The sequence below is a fragment of the Lichenostomus cassidix genome, unplaced genomic scaffold (genome assembly GCF_008360975.1).
Source record: "Lichenostomus cassidix isolate B80296 unplaced genomic scaffold, HeHo_3.0 HiC_scaffold_36, whole genome shotgun sequence".
Taxonomy (NCBI): domain Eukaryota; kingdom Metazoa; phylum Chordata; class Aves; order Passeriformes; family Meliphagidae; genus Lichenostomus; species Lichenostomus cassidix.
This window is the reverse complement of record NW_028147270.1, coordinates 1,339,600-1,354,917: the sequence shown is the minus strand read 5'-3', so window position 1 is coordinate 1,354,917 and position 15,318 is coordinate 1,339,600. Positions and strand designations below refer to the sequence as shown.

General features: G+C 38.3%; 3 protein-coding genes across 5 annotated transcripts in view; 2 read left to right on the top strand and 1 right to left on the bottom strand.

Annotated features, from left to right (window-relative positions):
- Positions 1–1,659: 1,659 nt before the first annotated feature.
- PAGR1 (PAXIP1 associated glutamate rich protein 1) lies at positions 1,660–10,210 on the bottom strand. Its single transcript, XM_085044526.1, has 5 exons — positions 10,193–10,210; positions 7,996–8,074; positions 7,185–7,440; positions 4,034–4,116; positions 1,660–1,873 (listed from the first exon to the last, which is right to left on the bottom strand). Exons 2-5 carry the CDS (start codon positions 8,066–8,068, stop codon positions 1,692–1,694), a joined length of 594 nt encoding a protein of 197 aa, XP_084900652.1. The 5' UTR covers positions 8,069–8,074; positions 10,193–10,210; the 3' UTR covers positions 1,660–1,691.
- A 1,066-nt stretch (positions 10,211–11,276) lies between these two features.
- Positions 11,277–15,017, top strand: LOC146423797 (vitamin K epoxide reductase complex subunit 1-like). 3 transcript variants are annotated; one of them, XR_014847282.1, is made up of 5 exons: positions 11,277–11,468; positions 11,959–12,068; positions 12,721–12,847; positions 14,106–14,403; positions 14,715–15,017. XR_014847282.1 is itself a non-coding variant. In XM_085044530.1 (4 exons), the coding sequence occupies exons 1-4, from the start codon at positions 11,311–11,313 to the stop codon at positions 14,542–14,544; spliced, it is 471 nt and encodes a 156-aa protein (XP_084900656.1). In that variant the 5' UTR covers positions 11,277–11,310; the 3' UTR covers positions 14,545–15,017. The 3 variants fall into 3 exon arrangements, 2 of the variants coding, with proteins under 2 accessions (XP_084900656.1, XP_084900657.1); XM_085044530.1 differs by lacking the exon at positions 14,106–14,403 and having other exon boundaries at positions 12,721–12,860; positions 14,482–15,017; XM_085044531.1 differs by lacking the exons at positions 14,106–14,403; positions 14,715–15,017 and having other exon boundaries at positions 11,278–11,468; positions 12,721–12,923.
- Positions 15,018–15,256: 239 nt separating this feature from the next.
- LOC146423796 (branched-chain alpha-ketoacid dehydrogenase kinase-like) overlaps positions 15,257–15,318 on the top strand; it is a 29,382-nt gene continuing 29,320 nt past the window's right edge. The window contains exon 1 of the mRNA XM_085044446.1: positions 15,257–15,267. Within this exon, the coding sequence (XP_084900572.1) occupies positions 15,257–15,267 (11 nt within the window). The remainder of the gene's footprint in view (positions 15,268–15,318) is intronic.

Genomic DNA, 15,318 nt, shown 5'->3' with positions numbered 1-15,318 from the left:
AAAATTCTTGAAAAATCTCAATTTTTTCCCAAAAAATCACCAAAAATCTCAATTTTCTCCCAAAAAATCCCAATTTTATCCCAAAAAACCTCATTTTTTTTCTCCAAAAAATCACCAAAAAATCCCAAAAAATCCCAATTCTCTCCCCAAAAAATCACCAAAAATTCTGATTTTTTTTCCTTTTTTTTAAATTTTTGGCTTCATTTTTCCCCAAAAAACCCAAAAAAATCACCAAAAATTCCCGAAAAATCTCAATTTTTTCCCCAAAAAATCACCCAAAATTCCCATTTTTTCCAAATTTTTTAAAGCTTTTTCCAAAAAATCACCAAAAATTCACTAAAAATCTCGATTTTGTCCCAAAAAGTCACCCAAAATTCCAATTTTTTCCCAAAAAACCTTTTTTTCCCCAAAAAAATCACCAAAAATCTTAATATTTTCCCCAAAAATCCCAATTTTTCCTCTTTAAAAAATCACAAAAAATCTCAATTTTCTCCCCAAAAATCCCAATTTTTTCCCAAAAAATCACCCAAATTCTTGAAAATCTCAATTTTCCCAAAAATCACCAAAAATCTCAATTTTCTCCCAAAAAAATCCTATTTTTCCCAAAAATCACCCAAAATTCTGATTTTTCCCAAAAAAATCACCAAAATTCCCAAAATCTCAATTTTTCCCAAAAAATCACCAAAATTCACATTTTTCCCAAATATTTTATTTTATTTCAATATTTCCTGTGTCTCAAGAAGATTCCCTGAGATCTTTTGGAGTTTCCTGAATTCTCATTTTCCTCAGGAAAATAATCCAAATTTTTTTCCCAAAAATCTCGATTTATTTCTAAAAAAAAATCTCAATTTTTTTCTAAAAAACCCCAATTTTAGTACAAAAAAATCTCAATTTTCTCCCAAAAAATCACCAAAAATTCCCAAAATCTCAATTTTCTCCCAAAAAAAATCTCAATTTTCTCCCAAAAAATCTCAATTTTCTCCAATAAAATCACCAAAAAATCCCAATTTTCTCCCAAAAAAGAAATCTCAATTTTATTCCAAAAAGTCCAAATTTTCTCCCAAAAAATCTCCATTTTATGCCAAAAAACATCAATTTTTTCCCCAAAAATCTCAATTTTTTTCCCAAAAAATCACCAAAAATCCCAATTTTTTCCCAAAAAATCACCAAAAATTTCCATTTTTTTGAGGTTTTTTTCCCAAATTTTTTATTTTTATTTTATTTCAATATTTCCTGTGCCTCAAGAAGATTCCCTGAGATCTTTTGGAGTTTCCCGAATTCTCATTTTCCTCAGGAAAATAATCCAAATTTCTTCCCCAAAAAATCTCCAAAAATTTCCCAAAAAATCTCAATTTTCTCCCAAAAAACCTCAAATTTATTTCACAAAAAATCTCAATTTTTTCCCCAAAAATCTCAATTTTTTCCCAAAAAATCACCAAAAATTCTTGAAAAATCTCAATTTTTTCCCAAAAAATCACCAAAAATCTCAATTTTTTTCCCAAAAAATCACCAAAAATCTCAATTTTCTCCCAAAAAATCCCAATTTTTTCCCAAAAAATCACCCAAAATTCTGATTTTTTTCCCCAAAAAACCCCAAAAAATCACCAAAAATCCACATTTTTTCTCCAAAAAACCCCAAAAAATCACCCAAAATTCCGATTTTTTCCCAAATTTTTTATTTTTATTTTCTCTCAATATTTCCTGTGCCTCAAGAAGATTCCCTGAGATCTTTTGGAGTTTCCCGAATTCTCATTTTCCTCAGGAAAATAATCTTTTCCAGTTCTCAGGATTTGCTCTTCCAGCTTTTTGTGTCTTTTCATGTCTGAGAGAACTTTGTCCAAACGAGCTTCGCGCTTCTGACCTCGGGGGGCACCTGGGAATAAAAAATTTGGGAATTTTAGGGATTTTGGGGAATTCTGGGGGGTTTGGGAAATTTTGGGAATTTTTGGGAATTTTTTTGGAATTTTTTTCGATTTTTTTCTGATTTTTAAAAGGATTTTTTCAGATTTTAAAGGATTTTTCTGATTTTCTATTTTTCTGATTTTTTCTGATTTTTAATGGATTTTTCTCTTTTTTAAAAATTTTTTGGAATTTTTTCTGATTTTTCAGAATTTCTTCTCATTTTTTCTGGTTTTCGGATTTTCGGTTTTTTCGATTTTTTTCTGATTTTTAAGCATTTTCAAAGGATTTTTAAAGGATTTTTTTTGGTTTTTTCCTGATTTTTTTCGGATTTTTTTTCAGATTTGTTTTGGATTTTTTTCTGATTTTTTTGGGGGTTTTTTTTAGGATTTTTTTAGGTTATTTTTGAGATTTTTTTGCCTTTTTTTCGAGTTTTTTGAAGTTTTTTTGCAATTTTTTTTTTAAACTTTTTAAACTTTTTTCAGGTTTTTAAGGATTTTTCCTGATTTAAAACAAAAAAAAAAATATTTGGGATTTTTTCAGATTTATTGTTGGATTTTTGGAGGATTTTTTTTTTATTATTTTTAAGGATTTTTTGTTTTGAAGGTTATTTGGGGATTTTTAAAATTTTTTGGGGATTTTTTTGGGGATTTTTTGGGGAGTTTTTTCAGGGTTTTTTTGGAGTTTGTTTCAGATTTTTTAAAAATTTTTTTCAGGTTTTCTTGGGTTTTTTGGGGGATTTTTAAGGATTTTTTTGGAATTTTTTTTTAGATTTTTTTGGGATTTTTTAAAGGAATTTTTTCCATTTTTTTAAAGTATTTTTGGGGATTTTTTTCAGGTTTTTTGGGGTTTTTTAAAGGACTTCTTAGGTGTTTTTTAAAGCATTTTTCCCGGAATTTTTCCAGATTTTTTGGTGCTTTTTTTGGGATTTTTTGTGGGTTTTTTGGGATTTTTGAGACTTTTTCATATTTTTCTTTGGGATTTTTGGGATTTTTTGGGGTTTTTTCCCTGAGAGTTTTTTTTGGTTGTTGTTTTTTAGGATTTTTTTTTGTTTTTTGGGACTTTTGGCTATTTTTTGGGGTATTTTGGGGGTTTTTTTAGGGATTTTTCAGGTTTTTTGGGGGATTTTTTGCTTGTTTTTTTGAGCTTTTTGGGGTTTTTTTTAGGGATATTTTGGGTTTTTTCCTAGAATTTTTTGGGGGTTTTGGGATTTTTTGGGTATTTTTGGTATTTTTTGGCTTTTGTGATTTTTGCAATTTTTGAGGGTTTTTAGGATTTTCCTTCAGGATTTTTGGGGCTTTTGGGGTTTTTTAAAGGATTTTTTGGGAGTTTTAAAGGATTTATTTTGGATTTTTTGGGTGATTTTTTTCAGATTTTTTAGGGATTTTTTTTGGTGTTTTTTGGGGATTTTTTAGGGGTTTTTAAGGGATTTTTCAGGGTTTTTTCAGGTTTTTTTTAGGAATTTTTTTGGGTTTTTTGGATTTTTTTTTTTTGCTTTTGGGATATTTTTAGGATTTTTTCAGGGTTTTTGAGGTTTTTGGGATTTTTGTAATTTTTGTGGATTTTTAGGGTTTTTTCCAGGATTTTTTTTTGTATTTTTTTTAGGGATTTTTGGGGATTTTTTGGGAATTTTTTTTATTTTTGGGGGTTTTTTTAGGTATTTTTTCATGTATTTTTTGCAATTTTGGGGGGATTTTTTTGGGGGGTTTTCTCCCAGGATTTTTTTGGTTTTTGTTATTTTTTTGGGTTTTGGGGATTTTTTGGGATTTTTTAGGGGTTTTTTTTGATTTTTCTGTGATTTTTTTGCCATTTTTGGTTGCTTTTTTTTGGTGATTTTCGATGTTTTTTCAGGGGGTTTTTTGCGATTTTTTTGGGGTTTTTTTCCTGGGATTTTTAAATTTTTTGTTATTTTTTAAGTTTTCTGGGATTTTTTTGCGTTTTTGGGATTTTTTGGGTATTTTTTGGGATTTTTCAGTGATTTTTTTCACCATTTTTTGTCCGGTTTTTTGTGATTTTTGAGGTTTTTTCAGATTTTTTTTGCGATTTTTCATGTTTTTCTCCCAGGATTTTGTTCTTTTTTTGCTATTTTTTAGTTTTTTGGGTATTTTTTGGGCTATTTTTGGGATTTCCTCACCCATGTTTCTCCTCCTGTCGATCAGAGCTGCGTTTGGCTGCAAAGGTTCATCTTCAAAGTCGAATTCCGTCGGTTCTGGAGGCCTAAAAATCCCAAATTTTAATCCCAAAAATTCCCCAAAATCTCCTTTTTCCAACCCAAAATCCCATCTGGATTTTCCCTTTTTAAAATAAAAAAAAATTTTCCCAAATTTTCCCCCAAAAAATCCCAAATTTCCTTAAAAAAATCCCAATTTTCCCCCAGAAAATCCCAATTTTTGCTCCAAATCTCCTCTGAAGTTCCCAAAATTCCCAAATTTTCCCCCAAATTTCCCCAAAAATTCCCAAATTTTCCCCCAAATTCATCCAAATTTCCCCAAAAACTCCCAAAGTTTCCTCCAAAATTCCCAAATTTCCCCAAAAAAATTCCAAAATTTCCCCAAAAAATCCCAAATTTCCTCCAAATCTCCTCTGAAATTCCCAAATTTCCCCAAAATTCCCAAATTTTAACCCCAAAAATTCCCCAAAATCTCCTTTTCTCACCCCAAAATTCCCTCTGGATTTTCCCTTTTTAAAATGTAAAAAAAAAAAATTTAATAAAATATTTTCAAATTGTTTTTAAATCGTTGAAAATGTCAAATATTTTTGCTCAAAATTCCTCAAATTTCAACTCAAAATTCCTCAAATTTCAACTTAAAATTTCCTAAAATTCCTTAATTCCCAAAAATTCCCTCAAAATTCCCAAATTTCCCAAAAATTCCCAAATTTTCCCTCAAAAAATGCCAAATTTTCCTCCAAATCTCCTCTGAAATTCCCAAATTTCCCAAAATTCCCAAATTTTCCCTGAAATTTCCCCTAAAACACCCCAAACTCCACAAATTTTCCCCAAAATTCCCCAAATTTCCCCAAATCCCATCCAAATTCCTCCAAATGCCACAAAAATCACCCCAAAAATCCCTGAAAAAATTTTAAAAATCCGGAAAAATTCCCAAAAAATCCAAAAATCCCCAAAAAATCCTAAAAAAACCTCAAAAATTTAAAAAACCTAAAAAATTTTAAAATATTAAAAAATCTGAAAAAATTTCCAAAATAATCTCAAAAAATTCCCAAAAAAAAAAAAATTAAAAAAAAATCCCAGAAAACTAACAAAAAATCCCCAAAAATTCCAAAAAAATCCCCAAAAAACCCCAAAAATCCCCAAAATATCCCCAAAAATTTAAAAAAATCTACAAAACTCCCTGAAAATTCCCTAAAAATCCCCAAAAATTCCCCCAAAAAATCCATTAAAAATCGCAAAAAAAATCACAAAAAACCACCAAAAAATCGCAAAAAAACCCCTAAAAAATCACAAAAAAATCCCCAAAAATTTCCAATTTTTTCCAAAAATTCCCAAAATTCCTTACTTCTCCTCCTCAGCCTCCTCCCCGTTGCTCTGCCCTTCCTCCCCTCCCTCCTCCTCCTCACTCCTCCCTCCGGGGTTGGAAATTCCCCAAAATTCCCCAAAAATCTCATCCAAACCTCCCCAAATCCCACAAAAATCACCCCAAAAATCCCTGAAAAATCAAAAAAAATTCTCAGAAAAAATCCCTAAAAAATCCCAAAAAACCTCCAAAAATTCCAAATAAATAATAATAAAAAAATCTGAAAAAATTCCCCAAAAATCCCCCAAAAATCTCAAAAAATTCCCGAAAAAAAATTTTAAAAATCCTAAAAATCCTAAGAAAAATTCCCAAAAAATCCCCAAAATTCAAAAAAAATCCCCAAAAAATTACAGAAAAACCTCAAAAATCCAAAAATTCTGAAAAATCCCAAAAAACTAAAATACTCCAAAAATCCCAAAATTCCAAAAAAATCTAAAAATCCCCAAAAATCCACAAAAAAATCAAAAAAAAAACCCCAAAAATCCAAAAAATCACAAAAAAATCGAAAAAAAATCCAGAAAAATCCCAAAAAATTCCCAAAAAATCCCAAAAATTCAGAATTTCACTCACTTCTCCTCCTCAGCCTCCTCCACGTTGCTCTGCCCTTCCTCCCCTCCCTCCTCCTCCTCACTTCCCCCCTCCGGGGTTGGATTCCTCCTGAGGCAGACGTTCTCAAAAAAACCCCAAAAATTCCCCAAAAATTTTTTAAAAATCCCAAAAAATCCCAAAAAAATCCACCAGAAAATAAAAAAAATTAAAAAAAATCCCCAAAAAAATCCCCAAAAATCCCCAAAAATCCCCAAAAATTCCCCAAAAAATCCATAAAAATCCCCAAAAATCTCAAAAAATCAAAAAAAAATCCCCAAAAAATCCAAAATAATCCCAAAAATTCTCAAAAAAAACTCAAAAAATCTCAAAAAACCCTAAAAAATCCCCAAAAAAATCCCAAAATATCCTGAAAAATCCCCAAAAAATCCAAAAAATCGCAAAAATTCAAAAATCCAAAAAAATCCCAAAAATTCAAAAATCCCCCCAAAAAATTCCAAAAAAATTTTTTAAAAATCTCAAAAACTGCCTGAAAATTCTCTAAAAATCCCCAAAATTTCCCCAAAAAAATCCCAAAAAATCCATTAAAAATCCCCAAAAAATCTCAAAAAAATCAAAAAAAATCCTAAAAATGCCCAATTTTTTCCCAAAACTCCCCCAAAAAAATCCCAAATTCCACTCACTTCTCCTCCTCAGCCTCCTCCACGTTGCTCTGCCCTTCCTCCCCTCCCTCCTCCTCCTCACTTCCCCCCTCCGGGGTTGGATTCCTCCTGGGGAACGGAACGTTCTCAAAAAAACCCCAAAAATTCCCCAAAAAATTTTTTTAAATCCCAAAAAAATCCCAAAACATCCCCCAAAAAATCCCTCAGAAAAATCCCCAAAAAAAATCTCAAAATAAAAATCCTCAAAAAATCCCTGAAAAATCCCCAAAAAATTGCAAAATCGCTGAAAATCCCAAAAATTCTCAAAAACTTCATAAAAATTTTTTTAAATTCCAAAAATCCCAAAAATCCCAAAAAATTCTCCAAAAAAATCTAAAAATCCCCAAAAAAATCAAAAAATCCATTAAAAATTGAAAAAAAAACCAAAAAACCTCCAAAAAATCCCAAAAAACTCCCAAAAAAATCCCTAAAAAATCCCTAAAAAATCGAAAAAAAATCCTAAAAATTCCAAATTTTTTCCCAAAAAATCCCAAAATCCACTCACTTCTCTTCTGCCAATTCTTCAGCCACGCTCTGCCCTTCCTCCCCTCCCTCCTCCTCCTCACTTCCTCCCTCCGGGGTTGGATTCCTCCTGGGGAACGGAACGTTCCGGAGCGGCACAACTCCTGACTCAGCGATTTCCTCGAAGAGTTTCCGGATTTCCTGCGGATTTGGGATCCAACCTCCGGCTGGTTCTTCTGCTTCATCCTCCGAGCCGCTCCAGGGAACCCAAAAATCATCATTTTCGGGGGAGTTGGGGGGTTTGGGGGAGGTTTGGGGGGAGTTTTGGGGAGAATTTTGGGGGTTTGGGGGGTTTTGGGGATCGGAGACGGCGAGGGATTGGAGGGAGGTGGTGATAGAGGTCATGGCTGGAAGAAAAAAGAGAAAAATTAGGTTTTTTGGTGAAAATAAATGGGATTTTTTGGGAGAAATTGGGGTTTTGAGAGAAAAAATGGGATTTTTGGGGAAAAAATGGGATTTTTTGGGGCAAAATTGAGAAAAAATTGGGATTTTTGGGGGAAAAAAACGGCAAAAAATTGGGATTTTACAAGGGAAAATTGGGAAAAAATTGGGATTTTTCAAGGGGAAATTGGGAAAAAATTGGGATTTTTTTGAGGAAAATTGGGGTTTTGAGGGGAAAAATTCAAGGTTTTGAGAGGGAAATGGGAAAAAATTGGGATTTTTGGGGGGAAAATTGGGAGAAAAGTTATGATTTTGGGGGAAAAATGGGGAAAATCAGGGAAAAGTTGGAGTTTTTTGGGGGAAAGTTATCGTTTTTGGGGTTTTTGGGGAGGTTTGGGGGGAATTTTGGGGAGAATTTTGGGGGTTTTGGGGGTTTTGGGGATCGGAGACGGTGAGGGATTGCAGGGAGGTGGTGATGGAGGTCATGGTGGGCTGGAAAAAAAGAGAAAAATTAGGATTTTTGGGGAAAATAATGGATTTTTTGAGAGAAATTGAGGTTTGGAGGAGAAATTTGGGGTTTTTGGGAGGAAAAATTGGGATTTTTTGGAGGAAAATTGGGGTTTTGGGGAGAAAAATTGGGATTTTTGGGGGAGAAAATGGGATTTTTGGGAGGAAAATGGGGGTTTTTGGGGAAAAAATGGGATTTTGGGAAAACGGCAAAAAATTGGGGTTTTTTGAGGTAAAATGGGGGAAAAAATGGGATTTTGGGGAGGAAAATTGGGGTTTTGGGGAGAAAAGTGAAGGTTTTGGGGAGAAAATGGAAAAAAATTGGGGTTTTTTTTGGGAAAACTAGGATTTTTCAAGGGAAAATGGGAAAAAATTGGGATTTTTGAAGGGAGAATTGGGTAAGAATTGGGATTTGGAGGGGAAAATTCGGGAAAAAAATTGGGATTTTTTTGGGGAGAAATTGGGATTTTTCAAAGCAAAATTGGGTAAAAATTGGGATTTTTCAAGGGAAAAGTTATGGGTTTGGGAGGGAAATGGGAAAAAATTGGGATTTTTTGGAGGGAAAATTGGGAGAAAAGTTATGATTTTGGGGGAAAAATGGGGAAAATGAGGGAAAATTGGGGTTTTGGGGGGAAAATATCGGGGGTTTTGGGGAGGTTTGGGGAAATTTGGGGTTTTGGGAGAATTTGGGGGTTTTGGGGACGGAGACCAATTGGAGGGAGGATGGAGGTCATGGCCAAAAAAAAAAAAAATGGGGAAAAATTGGGATTTTCGGGGGGAAAAGTTAAGGTTTTGGGGAGAAAATTGGGGTTTTGAGAGAAAAAATGGGGTTTTTTGGGGGAAAATTGAGAAAAAATTGGGATTTTTGGGGCAACAGTGGGAAAAAAATGGGATTTTTGGGGGGAAAATTGGGAAAATGATTTGGGAAAAAATGAGAAAATTTTAAATTAGGGAAAAATTGGGGTTTTGAGAGGAAAAACGGGATTTTGGGGGGAAAATTGGGATTTTTGGGGAAAAAGTTATGATTTTGGGAGGGAAAATGACAAAAATTGGGATTTTGGGGGGAAAAGTTTGGATTTGGAAGAGAAAAACTGGAAAATAGAGAAAATTTGGGTGAAATTGGGGAAAATTTGGGATTTTTCAAGGGAAAATTGGGATTTAGAGGAGAAAAAATGAGATTTTTGGGGAAAAAATTGGGATGTTTAGGGGGAAAAGTTAAGATTTTAGGAGAAAAATTAAGATTTTGGGGGGAAAAGTGGGATTTTGGGTAAAAATTGGGATTTTTGGGGGAAAAAATTGGGATTTGGGGGAAAATTGGGGGAAAAATTGGGATTTTGGGGAGAAAAATAGGGAGAAAAGTTGGAATTTTGGGGAAAATGTGGGAAAAATGAGATTTTTTGGGAAAAAAGGGATTTTACAGGGGAAAAATTGGGGTTTTTGGGGAAAAATTGGGATTTTGGGTGAAGTTGAGGTTTTTGAGGGAAAAGTTCAGATTTTGAGGAGAAAAGTCGAGAATTTTGGAGGAAAATTGGGATTTTGAGGGAAAAATCGGGATTTTGGGGAAAAATTTGGAATTCTGGGGGAAAATTTTGGATTGAGGGTGAAAATTGAGGGAAAAAATGTGATTTTGGGGCGAAAAATTGGGAGAAAAGTTGGGATTTTGGGGAGAAATTAAGATTTTGGGGTGAAAAATTGGGAAAAAATTGAGATTTTTGGGGGGAAAAAGGGATTTTAGAGGGAAAAGTTGGGATTTTGGGGGAAAAATTGGGAAAAATCAGGGAAATTGGGGGTTTTTGGGGGAAAAAATTTGGATTTTGGGGCAAAAACTTGGGAAGTTGAGGTTTTTGAGGGAAAAGTTTATATTTTGGGGGAAAAACGCGAGAAACTGGGGAGGAAAATTGGGGTTTGGGGGGAAAAAATCGAGATTTTGGAGGAAAATTGGGATTTTGGGGGAGAAATTGTGGGTTTGGGGCGAAAAATTGGGGGGAAAATTGGAATTTTCGGGAGAAATTAAGATTTAGGGGGGAAATCGTGAGAAAAACTACAATTTCGGGGGGAAAAAAGGCAATTTTGGGGCAAAAAATCCGGATTTTGGGGGAAAACCTCCTGAGGGAAAATCTCTCCCCTCACGCCGCCGCCATCTTGCCCGGTGACGTCATCCCCGCCGCCCCGTGACGTCATCACCCTCCCCCCCCCATTCTCTCACTCACCTCTATCCGGTTATTTTTTAATTATTTCCCAATTTTTTCGGCTTTAACCGGATTCCTCCCTCATCCCCGCGCCGCCATCTTGGCTCCCCTCAGGGCGGGACTACAACTCCCATCGACCCCCGCGCGGCTTCCGGTCGCCGCCGGAAATGCCGGACTACAACTCCCATCGACCTCCGCGCGGCTTCCGGTAAAGCGGAGCTGCGGAACTACAAATCCCATCGACCCCCGCGCGGCTTCCGGTCGTTTCGCTTTAACGTCGGTTTTGCTCCTTTTTGTATCATTTTTGGGTCATTTCTGTCGCTTTAATGTCACTTTTGGTCACTTTAATGTCACTTTTGGTCACTTTAACACCATTTTTGGGTCATTTCAGTCACTTTATTGTCACTTTTGGTCACTTTAGTGTCACTTTCACTCCCTTTAACACCATTTTTGTGTCATTTCAGTCACTTTAATGTCACTTTTACCCCCTTTATCACCTTTTTTTGCCATTTAAGCCCCTTAAATACAACTTTTGGCCATTTTAATGCAAATTCTCCTCACTTTAATGTCACTTTCGCTCTGTTTTTTACCTTTTAACCCACTTTAGTGTCACTTTTCCTCCATTCCCCCCACATTTAACTCCCCCTAACCCGAATTTGGGGTTTTTTCACTCAATTTTTCCGTGTTTTCAGGACTCCCCAGCAGCTCTGGTTGAGGTTTTAAACCGAGTTCCAGCGGAGAAACTACAACTCCCATCATCCCCCGCGCCGCCGCCATCTTACCTGTAGTTCCCACCACACCGCGCATGCGTTCAGCTCTCAGAACTACAACTCCCATCATTCCTCGCGCCGCCGCCGCCATCTTGCCTGTAGTTCCCACCACACCGCGCATGCGTTTAACTCTTAAAACTACAACTCCCATCATCCTCCGCGCCGCCGCCATCTTGCCCACCGGAAATCTCCCGATTTTCCCCCAATTTTGGCTCGGGGCGGGGTGGGCGTGGCGCGGGGGTTGCCCAATCGGGTCTCGGCGATGGCGGCGGCGGGGCTGCGGGCGGCGCTGTGCCTGGCGGGAGCGGCGCTGTCGCTGTACGCGCTGCACGTGGAGCGGCAGGCGGCGCGAGACCCGCGGTACCGCGCGCACTGCGACCTGGCGCCCAAAATCTCCTGCAGCAAGGTGTTCAACTCCAGGTGCGGCGGGGAACCGGGGAGGGGCGGGGCTTAAACGGGAACCCGGGGGCGGGGCTTAAAGGGAGGGGGCGGGGCTTAAACGGAAGGGGCGGGGCTTAAACGGAAGGGGCGGTGCTTGCTGGCGCCTGGCGTATCTGGGGTGGAGGCGTGGTTTGGGGGCGTGGCTTGGGGAGAGAGGGGCGTGGCTTGGGTGGCTATGACCATATATGGTCATGGAGGGGTTGGGCTAAGCTTAGCCCCGCCCCCTTTCCCAGGTGGGGGCGTGGCTTCTGCTCACGGCTCCGTCCCATATATGGCAATGTGGGCGTGTCCTCCCTAAGCCACGCCCCTTCCCATGTAGGGGTGTGGTCTCCCCAGTCCATATATGGGCATGTGGGCGTGTCTAACCCTAGTCACGTCCCTCTCCCGCCATGGGCGTGGCCTCTGCTCACCTCCCTGCTCCATATATGGCGATGTGGGCGTGTCTAACGCTAGCCCCGCCCCTTGGCAGGTGGGGGCGTGGCCTGGGGCTGGTGGAGCCGCTGCTGGGCAAGGAGAGCATCGCCAACGTGCCCAACGGGGCCATCGGGGTTTGCTTCTACCTGCTGCAGGGGCTGCTGGGTCAGACTGGGATGGACTGGGAGGACTGGGATGGACTGGGGGGGAATTGGGAGGGGATTGGGAGGGGCTGGGAGGGACTGGGGGGGGATTGGAGGGACTGAGAGGGAAAATTGTGGTGGTTTTAGGGTGAAAAATGTGAATTTTGGGGGTGAAAATGGGGATTTTAGGGAGGAAAAGGGAACTGGTTCATACTGGGATGGACTGGGAGCAACTGGGGGGGACTGGGAGGGGATTGGGGACACTGGGGACAAACTGGAGACACTGGGAATGCCTTGGGGACACCTTGGGGACACTGGTGACACGCTGGGGACACTGGGAATGCCTTGGTGACACATTTGGGGACACATTAGGGACACTCTGGGGACACTGGGAATACCTTGGGGACATTGGGGACACCTTGGGGACACTGGGAACAAACCAGGGGCACACTGGGGACTCATTTGGTGACATTCTGACATCTTGAGGACACATTTAGGGACACTGGAGACACCTTGGTGACACTGGTGACAAACTGGGGACACCCTGGGCACACTGGGGACACCTTGGGGACACTGGGAATACATTGGGGACACTCTGGGGACACAGGGAACAAACTGAGGACACCTTGGTGACACCTTGGTGACACTTTACTGACCCTTTCCTGTCCCCCCAGCCACCCACGGGGGTCACCTGGCCTCGGTGACACTGCTGGTGACATCGGTGGCCTCGGCGCTGGCGTCGCTCTACCTGGCTGCAGTTCTGATCCACCTGAGCGACTTCTGCCTGGTGTGTGTGACAACCTATGGCATCAACCTGGCGCTGCTGGCCATGAACCTGGGCAGGTGGAGAGCTCTGAAAAAAACCAAAATTGAGTGAAAAAAACCCAAAATTTGGGGTTGGGGACATCGGAATTGGGGTTGGGGACATCGAGATTGGGGGAAATGGAGAGAAAGTTACACTAAAGTGGCTGAAATGGCAAAAAAATGGAGCTAAAGTTACACTAAAGTGCCTGAAATGATCAAAAAATTATGTAAAATGGAGCAAAAGTGACATTAAAGTGACCAAAAGTTGCATTAAAGTGACCAAAAGTGACATTAAAGTGGCAGAAATGACCCCAAAGCGACAGCAATGTCCCCAAATCCTGAGCCTGGTGTGTGTGACAACCTATGGCATCAACCTGGCGCTGCTGGCCATGAATGTCAGCAGGTGGAGAGCCCTGAAAAAAACCAAAATCGAGTGAAAAACCCCAAAATCGAGAGAAATCACCCCAAAATTGGGGTTGGGAAACTTAAATTTGGGGGAAATGGAGAGAAAGTTACACTAAAGGGAGCAAAAGTTACACTAAAGTGAGTGAAAGTTACACTAAAGTGACCAAAAGTGACATTAAAGTGCCTGAAATGATCATAAAATGATATAAAATGGAGCAAAAGTGACATTAAAGTGACGAAAAGTTGCATTAAAGTGCCTGAAATGACCAAAAAATTACATAAAATGGAGCAAAAGTGACATTAAAGTGCCTGAAATGATAAAAAGAATATATAGAATGGAGCAAAAGTGACATTAAAGTGACCAAAAGTGACATTAAAGTGACCGAAATGATAAAAAATTATATAAAAGTGACCAAAACTGACATTAAAGTGACCAAAAGTGACATTGGAGTGGCTTAAATGGCAAAAAAAATGGAGCTAAAGTGACATTAAAGTGACCAAAAGTGGCATTAAAGTGACCGAAATGACCCAAAAATGGTGTTAAATGGGGGAAAAGTGACACTAAAGTGACCAAAAGTGACATCAAAGTGCCTGAAATGACCAAAATATTATAATAATGGGAGCAAAAGTGACATTAAAGTGCCCGAAATGACCCAAAAATGGTGTTAAAGGGAGCGAAAGTGACAATAAAGTGACCAAAAGTGACATTAAAGTGACCAAAAGTGACATTAAAGTGACTGAAATGACTCAAAAATGGTGTTAAAGTGACCAAAAGTGACATTAAAGTGACAGAAGTGACCCCAAAGTGACAGCAATGTCCCCAAATCCTGAGGCTCGTGTGTGTGACAACCTACGGCATCAACCTGGCGCTGCTGGGGATCAACCTGGGCAGGTGGAGGGACAGGGAAAAACCCAAAATCGAGTGAAAAACCCCAAAATTTGGGTTTGGGGACATCAAAATTGGGTTTGGGGACATCGAGATTGGGGGAAATGGAGAGAAAGTTACACTAAAGTGACTGAAATGGCAAAAAAATGGAGCTAAAGTTACACTAAAGTGCCTGAAATGATCAAAAAATTATGTAAAATGGAGCAAAAGTTACATTAAAGTGACCAAAAGTTGCATTAAAGTGACCAAAAGTGACATTAAAGTGGCAGAAATGACCCCAAAGTGACAGCAATGTCCCCAAATCCTGAGCCTGGTGTGTGTGACAACCTATGGCATCAACCTGGCGCTGCTGGGGATCAACCTGGGCAGGTGGAGAGACAGGGAAAAACCCAAAATCGAGTGAAAAAACCCAAAATTTGGGGTTGGGAGACTTAAATTTGGGGGAAATGGAGAGAAAGTTACACTAAAGGGAGCAAAAGTTACAGTAAAGTGGCTTAAATGGCAAAAAAATGGAGCTAAAGTTACAGCAAAGTGACCAAAAGTGATACTAAAGTGAGCAAAAGTTACAATAAGGTGCCTGAAATGATAAAAAAAATATATAAAAGTGACATTAAAGTGACCAAAAGTGACATTGAAGTGACCAAAAGTGACATTAAAGTGCCTGAAATGACCCAAAAATGATATAAAAGTGATCATAAGTGACAATAAAGTGACTGAAATGACCCAAAAATAGTGTTAAAGTGAGTGAAAGTGACAATAAAGTGACCAAAAGTGACATTAAAGTGACGAAAAGTGACATTAAAGTGCCTGAAATGATCAAAAACTTCTATAAAAGTGACCAAAAGTGACATTAAAGTGACTGAAATGACCCAAAAATTCTATAAAAGTGATCATAAGTGACATTAAAGTGACTGAAATGACCCAAAAATGGTGTTAAAGTGACCAAAAGTGACATTAAAGTGATTGAAATTACTCAAAAATGGTGTTACAGTGAGTGAAAGTGACATTAAAGTGACCAAAAGTTACACAAAAGTGACATTAAAGTGCCTGAAATGATCAAAAAATGAAATAAAAGTGACCAAAAGTGACATTAAAGTGGCTGAAATGACCCAAAAATGGTGTTAAAGTGAGTGAAAGTGACATTGAAGTGACCAAAAGTGACATTAAAGTGACCAAA

Excerpts from the sequence above, each read along its gene's own strand:
- PAGR1 (XM_085044526.1), bottom strand. The coding sequence starts at position 8,068 with ATGACCTCCATCACCACCTCCCTGCAATCCCTCACCGTCTCCGATCCC. Across the intron at positions 7,441-7,995 it reads CCCCCAAAACCCCCAAAATT|CCCCCAACTCCCCCGAAAAT; the intron begins CTCCCCAAAATT and ends CCTCCCCCAAAC. Across the intron at positions 1,874-4,033 it reads CGACAGGAGGAGAAACATGG|GTGCCCCCCGAGGTCAGAAG; the intron begins GTGAGGAAATCC and ends TTTTATTCCCAG.
- LOC146423797 (XM_085044530.1), top strand. The coding sequence starts at position 11,311 with ATGGCGGCGGCGGGGCTGCGGGCGGCGCTGTGCCTGGCGGGAGCGGCG. Across the intron at positions 11,469-11,958 it reads AGCAAGGTGTTCAACTCCAG|GTGGGGGCGTGGCCTGGGGC; the intron begins GTGCGGCGGGGA and ends GCCCCTTGGCAG. Across the intron at positions 12,861-14,481 it reads TGACAACCTATGGCATCAAC|CTGGCGCTGCTGGGGATCAA; the intron begins CTGGCGCTGCTG and ends TATGGCATCAAC.